This window comes from Asterias rubens, chromosome 13 (assembly GCF_902459465.1).
Source record: "Asterias rubens chromosome 13, eAstRub1.3, whole genome shotgun sequence".
NCBI classification, from domain to species: Eukaryota; Metazoa; Echinodermata; class Asteroidea; order Forcipulatida; family Asteriidae; genus Asterias; species Asterias rubens.
The window spans coordinates 7,701,684-7,710,630 of NC_047074.1; the positions used below are offsets into that span (position 1 = coordinate 7,701,684).

Consider the following 8,947-nt stretch of genomic DNA (forward strand, 5'->3'; position numbering starts at 1 on the left):
TGCCGTCCATGCAACAGTCACAGTGCGATTATACATTCATGCAACGGTCATAGGTAGCGCGTGGCAGCTGTTGCCACTGCTGATTCGCACACCTACTGGGATCGAGGATGTTTGTGAGTCCCCGTTACTACACAGCGCTTAACAAATTACCGACTTGATTTCAAGACTATGTGACATGTGACATGTGGAAATCACCATACCACTGTCGCTATGGTTGAATGCAATACCAATCCCGATTGAACGTTATAAATAGTGTGGGTTTTTCCAGTTGTGAGAAACTACAATTGCGTATGTTTGTATTAGCCGATGCGTACTTTACCGTTGCACGCGGGCAGTGTTTGCGAATAAACCTGCACCGTTTTTGATCAATTTCAACGTTTTTTTTGTCGTTAATAATCCATGAATTTCACCTACCATAAGATTCAACTGTACGCATTGAGTTAAAGCTACGTCTTCAGCTTCAGGTAGGACTTTACTTTTACTAGTGTTTTCTATTAAAAATGCAGATGACAAATTATAATAACCGACACACTTGTGAAAATGGTCTTGTTGGTTGTTTATGAGCAGACAAGCTTTTGGAATGAAACCTGATCTGAGAAGTTGTACAAAAGCTTTACGGAAACTGAATATTATCGACGTTTTGGAAGAAATAACTGTTGTTTTAGGAAACCCAATTATTGACATGTAAATACTGCAACCATCATGAAGTCCCGGTGGGGCAGGACATTCTGTCCCCCATACGGTGAACTTTGAACAAAATAATTCTGATAGCGCCCATGTTTGATGTAACTTTCCCATTATTATTATTATTATCATATGGGGGAGAGAATCTCTGGCTGACAGACCTTGGGACACTGGTCCTTTTGGCGCAGTATAACTGCCATTTAAGGGCCAATGTAATGAATTTTCTAGTTTTTATCACTAATTTTACTCAAATGTAGGGCCTACTATACACATATTGACTGGCAATGAGGTAACTAGTGTACGTCTATTCCCCCGAGGGACTTTGAGTGACCAGAAGAGCGACTTATTTCCCGAGGCCGAAGGTCGAGGGAAATGGGCCCTTCTTCTGGTCACTCACAGGCCCGAGGGGCAATAGACGTACACTAGTTACCTCATTGCCAGTCAATATGTGTTTTATAACACAGCTCGGTCTTAAATGTCAAATGAGAACAGAAATCTGGAAAAGAAAGGAAGTTTTGTAGTTGCAGTTCACGGTTCAAGTCACAAGAGGGCGCTGTAACCGGGCACTATTTTCAAAGACTTGTGCCCGCTCGGGTACTAGTTCCCGCAAACACGCGCGCGCGAGCACTAGACTATATTAGTTAATCCCACGTGACCGTGTTTCAGCCAACCAGAATACAGAGCAAGCAAGTGGTGTGTTATAAAGTATAATAGTAGCTGGTCAGTTTGAATCAGAAAACAAACCATGCTGACCCAGTGTATGTATAGAGTATGGATGCTAATTGGAATTGCCTGTTGGCAATGGTCTAACTCGGTATGAAAGGGGAAACATACAATGAAGAAAATATAAATGTACGCCTTAACCGGTTCATTGGTAACTGCATTCTTTTTTTTCCCTTTTTTGATGGGGGGGGGGGGGGGGTTACAGCTTTTAACTAACATTTACAGCTTTAAATTATGGTCACAACAAGTTTCTAAAGCAACACATTTGTCTTTCAACCACAAAATGGTAAAAAAAGGGGGAAAAACATGCTGTTTTCAATTTATAAATTTATAAAATCCTGTTATAATAACGCACAAAACGTGGGTATTAACTCAGAAAATTATCACTATTCCATCCACAAATAGTCTCCTTTAAATAGTTCAAATTGTAAATAATAATATTAATATTAATATTTTGAGTTTATATAGCACCTTTTTACTCCCGAATGGGTGTTTCAAAGCGCTTCAAATTATTACCCCTGGTCACTGAGCCTTAATTTACTCCTTAAACCATCTCAGCTCTCTCAGCATCGTGCAACAAATGCGCTACTCGGCTAAATCAATCACAAGAACCATCTCTGCCCCCATTTACCCCTGGGTGGAGAGAAGCAATAATAGTTCAGTGTCTTGCTCAGGGACACATGTGTCAAGACCGTGATTCGAACCCACTCACTGCTGAACAGAATCAGCAGAGCTTGAATTCGGTGCTCTTAACCGATCGGCCACGACACCCCACAATGGGTGCGTTCGTTTAGCTTCCCTGGGTCGACCCCGGTGTGTGACGGGTTTTTTTTTCCAGGACAAACGTCGGTAATTATCTGCACACGTTCGACCTGGAAAAAAACGGCCGCACACCGCGGTCGACCCAGATGAGCTAAACGAACGCACTCAATATTTTGAAAGGTTAAACAATAATATCTTGCTTTGTTTTTCCAGTTTTTCTTATCGAGAAAAACAACATAATATTTATTATATTTTGAAGGCAACTTCAAAACATCAAAATTGTACTTCAGAAACCTGTTGTTCGTGTGGCAAACAAATGACAGAAAGTTATCCAGTAATCAGTCGATTGTTTACAAAATTCTGGGCATGCGCACCTTTGTTTAGTACTAAGCCCGGGAAGGGACAGTGGTAAGAAAAAAATATGCAGGGGCTAATTCGTTCGCACGGTTAAGTAATCCGTTCGAACGAATTAATAATCCGTTCGAACGAATTAATAATCCGTTCGCACGGTTTAGTAATCCGTTCGCACGGTTTAGTAATCCGTTCGAACGAATTAGTAATCCGTTCAAACGAATTAATAATCCGTTCGCACGGTTTAGTTATCCGTTCGAACGAATTAGCAATCCGTTTGAACGAATTAGTAATCCGTTCGCACGGTTTAATAATCCGTTCGAACGAATTAGTAATCCGTTCGAACGAATTAGCAATCCGTTCGAACGAATTAGTAATCCGTTCGCACGGTTTAACTAAGGCATAAAATGGCGCTGCACGCATGCGTAAGCAATCCCCTCACAACAACACTTTGCTTCAAGATGTCCACCCTCGTCTTTTCAATTAGCAATGCATCTATTGACAAACTTATCAACACGGTCATCATCAGAGTCAGAACTTGTGTTGCGGCCCTCTGCCATCTTGAAGCAAAAAGTTGTTGTGAGGGGATTGCTTACGCATGCGTGCAGCGCCATTTCATGCCTTAGTTAAACCACTGAACGGATTACTAATTCGTTCGAACGGATTGCTAATTCGTTCGAACGGATTACTAAATCGTTCGAACGGATTATTAAACCGTGCGAACGGATTACTAATTCGTTCAAACGGATCGCTAATTCGTTCGAACGGATAACTAAACCGTGCGAACGGATTATTAATTCGTTGGAACAGATTACTAATTCGTTCGAACGGATTATTAGACCGTGCAAACGGATTGTTAATTCGTTCGAACGGATTACTAAACCGTGCGAACGGATTACTAAACCGTGCGAACGGATTACTAATTCGTTCAAACGGATTGCTAATTCGTTCGAACGGATAACTAAACCGTGCGAACAGATTATTAATTCGTTTGAACGGATTACTAATTCGTTCGAACGGATTACTAAACCGTGCGAACGGATTATTAATTCGTTCGAACGGATTACTAAACCGTGCGAACGAATTAGCCCCTGCATATTTTTTTCTTACCACTGTCCCTTCCCGGGCTTAGTAGTTTAGCCTTGCTCAAGGCAGTCGCATTATTCGCTCCGAAAAGACGCCGCTGCAAACCCACCCGTATACCTTGTGCGTGGTGCGTAAGATCACACCGCATGACCCACCCGTATACACACTGTCACATCGTACGAATACTGTGCACACAAGTCATCCGCACTCGTACCACTAACCGCATGCGGAGGCCGTCAGGCCGACAGCCTTGTTGGGTCTGTAACTTCCGGGTTTAATGTGTTGTATTGAAAAATGTCCACTAGGGGAAAAAATGGGGGGGGGGGGGCTCTCGGATATGCTAGTATGCAGCTCATGAATATGTATATCTTTCGTCAGACATCAGACAACACAGGATGTGAGGCAAATGAATTATTCATTTTGACGTCCAAACACGCACTTCCCTTATCATGACCTTTGGACCCTATCATGCTCGCTGAGCGTCCGTGGTGGTGATGTAAACATGTCTCGTCTTTTGCGGGCATTATGGTAACGAGCTGACCGTGGGAACTCTTCGCTTATTATAGTAATGAGGTCAGTGGCTTCAACACAGACCCTACAAGGCTGTCGGCCTGAACGCCTCCGCATGCGGATAGTGTACGGGGGCATCGTGTCGTGCGATGCTACGCACAGTGAATACGGGTGGGTTTTTATACAGCGGCGGTCTTTTTTCGGAGTGAATAATTCGACTGCCTTGAGCAAGGCTAACCTGTGTTCGAGTGCAAACGAGTTTCCCATGTGAGTCTGCTGCCACCTAGTGTCTTAAAATATCCATCAATTATTGCACTCACTAATTGTAGGAACTAACAGAAATGACATTCGTTTTACATGTGAGTCTGCTGCCACCTAGTGTCTTAAAATATCCATCAATTATTGCACTCACTGATTGTAGGAACTAACAGAAATGACATTCGTTTTACTTCAGGTTACAGGATTGTGCGTTCTCATCAAAATGGCCGAAGCTGCACCACCCACTGAGACCACTTGCAAGATTAGACATATACACATCGAATGCCCAATCTGCCTGAGTCGGTTTACCGATCCGAAAATACTGGACTGTCAGCACAGCTTCTGCCTGAAATGTCTTCAGGAACTTGTAGCCAAATATGACCAAAAAGTGGATTGTATAAATTGTCCAGTGTGTAGAGAGAAAACTTCAATCCCAGAAAAGGGAGTGTCGGCTCTTTTTAACTGTTTTTTCTTGAGCTCGCTTATTGATGACGTCATCCATCTTGAAGGTCCGGAGGAGGACATCAACCCTCCTGTCTCGACTTGCGAAGGATGCGACGAAGGTCTTGAACCCGTCTCTCGGTGTGTTGACTGTGATGCAAACTTGTGCAAGACATGTCAGGAATACCACGCGAAATTAAAAATGAACAGGCATCATCAAATCGTGAATGCTGTCGGCTCGTCAAATGAGCGACCCGAGAACAAGGACAAAACTCAATCTCCAAAGTGCCGGAAACACACTGACCAGGAACTGCGTTTTTACTGCGAAACTTGCGATTTACTTGCGTGCCATGCTTGTGTGGTGTTTGATCACAGAGCGTCGAACCACAATCTCTCTGAAATCAATGATTCCATTACATCTTACCGTCAAGCTGTTGAAGAGGCACTGATGAAATTTGATGAATGTCGCAAGCAATTCCAAAAAGTGGATGACTCTATCAAACACTCTCAGCGTAGATTGCAACTCATGGTCGATCAGGCTCTTCAAGATATTTTGGTTAAGGAGGAAGAGGAAATCACCAAGATTAGAAGTGCATCTCGCCTCCTTCAAGAAAGAGTCACTCAAATCGGTCAAGAAAGAGGTGAGGAATTTGGCAGCATACGGAGCAGCAATAACGTTAAGATGAGCCGTGCAGAGCAGATCGTAGCTTCAGTCAATGACTTGATGCAGAAAGCTGATGACTTTGAGCTGCTGGACCTCAAGTCAAAAGTCATGCACAACTTGACATTCCACAAAGAGCTCCAGTTTCAAACAGTGCAGCATAGTAAGTCATTCATCAGGTTCAAAGGTCATGATGTCGTCACTGATGCGGATATCGGTGAAATACTAGAGGAAGAGAAGTGGAAGGTGAAGACAGAGTTTGGTAAAGAAGGGGAAGGTGAGGGGGAGTTCAAGATGGCAGTTGAAGTTGCTTGTTTTAGCAACGGTGACATTGTAGTTACTGACGCAAAAAGGTATCTATTATCCACATTTACATCAAAGGGTTTTTTCAAATATACAGGTGTTCAGAGTGGTACAGAGGATGGTCAACTAAAACACCCTTCCGGTGTTGCCGTGACCTCTGATGACCTGCTTCTGGTTACTGACGGACTGGATGTAAAGGTTTATGATAGAGAACTGCGATATATCCGTCAGTTCAGACCCTCACAGAATGAAGTCGATGGGCAGTCAGAAAGTAAACTCGGTGGAATCGCTTTGGACGAGAAAGATCGGATTGCAGTGGTTGACTGTACGAGAAAAGTAATATCTCTCCATAATATGGATGGATCCACCATTTCTACAATACATCATGCCGAAATAGACCATATGTGCAGGCTATATGTAAGCAGCAAGGAGCGAGTGATCTTCACAAACTACAACAAGATGAAATTAGTTTGTCTGGATTTCATGGGAAACGAGGTGTTCAATATCAGCACCACTATTTGCGGCACACCTGTAAAACCTGCTGGTGTTTTCTGCGACGATGCTGGAGACATCTATGTGTCCTTTCATGAAGACGTTTATCTTGGAATCTTTGAGATACATCATTACGATGCATCAGGTGAACACATCGGCTGTGTAGCTCGTGGCTTGTACAATCCTCTAGGCATGACGTTTACTCCTACCGGTGACGTCATCGTGGCTGATAGGCACTCGGTCAAGATCATGCATCGCGTGTGAGTGTCAATGAAGTAATGGTCGAGAATGAAACATGTTCAAGACAATTACAAGTTACAAAGTTAGACAATAGTAATTATTGGAGAGACTCAATCATACCCAAGATTGTGAATAAGTTATCATTCGAACAAATCCATGAACAACCCTCTCATTCAAAACCGGCCAATCGTTCCGTGAAATTTTAATAATTGACTTTCGCGTTGACATTGATGAATCATTAATTAATTAATTAATTACAGTGCGACCACACATCGGTGTTTGGGTAAAAAAATAAAAAACTATTCTTTTCCCCGATGCAAATTTAACATCTATTATACATTAATTAATTTCTGCTAAGCCGTTTAACCAATCAAAAGGAGGTGGGATGTGAGGTCGCTAAGAGTAGAGGGAACTCAGAGCTCCATTGTTCAGTTATTTTGAGACTACAAACTCTGTCAGCACGTACTGACATTGAGTTACGGTCATTGTCTTAACCACTCCATACACACCGGTCAGCTCATATAGGCATTGCTATCTTAAGTTGGACCATACCACACGTCCTATAGGGGTTTCAATCAAGGGGCAGTGATTCGGTTAGAAAGGGCCAGGACTAATCTCTTCTTGCCTTCTTTGTGTACAAATGCATCAATTGTCAACGGTAGATGAAGCCATTACAAAACCTACTTAACTTATATTGATCAACATTGAATCCGTTGATTACTTTCATATGTTTACAGAAAAATCATGCAACGATTTATTTAAAAGAAACATAGTCACCTGATAAATAATTATAAGCAATTGAATGAACTGCTAATAATTATTCCGAAAAGTCGATAAAATCATGCTTAATAATGTAGGATTTTAGTTGAAACGTGCCAATAGACCTTATCGCAAATACTCGGTACGCGCACAACAGACGTGGAATGAAGTGCATGCTGGTCTAGCTAACCATCAAATTTGGGTACTAGCTAGACCAGCATGCACCTCATTCGACAGTTGGCGCTTGCGCAATGGTATTTGCGAAAAGGTCTATGGAAACAGCGGAAACGCTAGTGCGCCACCTATTGACATGACATACCTACAGACATGGCAGTGCGTACATAACTGTTCAGTATGCATATACTAGCCCTGGCGGCCTTACACTTTCGTATTATACTACATTGACATCCTGGACATCGGGGCCCATTTCTGGGGCGGAAAATTTTAAAAGCTTCATATCTCAAATCTTACCTGCAAGAAAGCACTAGTTTCAACAGATTCACATTCACTGATCGTCAGTTATTCTTCACAAATCCGTCATTGTCACGAAATAATGCAGCTCCCAACGTTAAGGAATTCCCATTTTTGTTCGTACTCTCACAGTCTGCCGAGTGTACGCAAGACGCACGACGCACAAATCTTGCGTAGCGTTAACGCTGTGCGGTCAAGATACGGTGACCAAGGAATTCATGCGTCTAAGCTTGCATCATGCGTCTTGCACGCGAATGTATACGCGTACGCACGGCAACAGAAAACACTGAGAAAACGATCAAAACGGGAATTTTTTAACGTTGGGAGCCGCATTATTCACGAAAATGACGGATTCGTGAGGAATATAATGAGGACCAAAACCCACCGCAGAAAAAATGTATGCCGCCATAGAATGTGAATCTGTTGAAATTAGTGGCTTGTTGCAGGTAAGATTTGAGTTATGAAGCTTTGAAAATGTTCCGCCCCAGAAACGGGCCTTAATAGTTAGGACTCTGTATCTGTGTACAGAGGATTGAGTCCTAAATAGGGCTCTGCCATAAAGCTATATATACTGACTAGAGCGCTAACACCCCGTTATACACGCACAAGGTTTTGAAGCCGTGCGGGCGCATCCATGTTTATGTACAAACCAATACAAAAGCTTGAAATTGTGTACGGCAATTGTACGGCTATTTGCATGATAGTGCGTTTTTCCTTTTTATGTGTCATCGAAGCAAAAAATGCAGCAAATGTGAAAGCACAATCTGCTGATCAGCGTCACAAACTGCGAGCGTCATGTGTTTAAGAGGCGCGTATACTTTTTTTAGTACGTCAATCAAGTCGAAGTTACGGTTTTCGTAGCGCGTACGTTAAGCGCACACGCCGAACATTAAACAAATCGCTGCAATGTGTGTTCTCTTAAAATTAAAATCGTTCCGAATTCACGCAACACATCAAACATGTCTGCGCCTAGGGTGGCTTCAAAACGCAGAGCAAGTTAGCACCCTAGTCAATATATATAGCTCTATGGGCTCTGCATATACGTACTATTAGTTAAAATTTGTATAAAACGGAAAGCTTGTCGACTACTGTAAACTCTAATAACTATATTATTAATAGCAAAGCTTGTAAATGTTGCGGGGCCTACCCTTATGGAATTATCATAGAAACTCAATCGATGTAAGTAATTTTAACTTCTTTGGTGAA

The 8,947-nt window shown here is 42.4% G+C and overlaps 1 protein-coding gene across 1 annotated transcript; it reads left to right on the top strand.

Moving 5' to 3' along the window:
- The first annotated feature begins 305 nt into the window (after nt 1-305).
- LOC117298858 (E3 ubiquitin-protein ligase TRIM56-like) lies at nt 306-7,383 on the top strand. Its single transcript, XM_033782214.1, has 2 exons — nt 306-464; nt 4,571-7,383. The coding sequence occupies exon 2, from the start codon at nt 4,598-4,600 to the stop codon at nt 6,533-6,535; it is 1,938 nt and encodes a 645-aa protein (XP_033638105.1). The 5' UTR covers nt 306-464; nt 4,571-4,597; the 3' UTR covers nt 6,536-7,383.
- Nucleotides 7,384-8,947: the final 1,564 nt, after the last annotated feature.

Excerpts from the sequence above, each read along its gene's own strand:
- LOC117298858 (XM_033782214.1), top strand. The coding sequence starts at position 4,598 with ATGGCCGAAGCTGCACCACCCACTGAGACCACTTGCAAGATTAGACAT.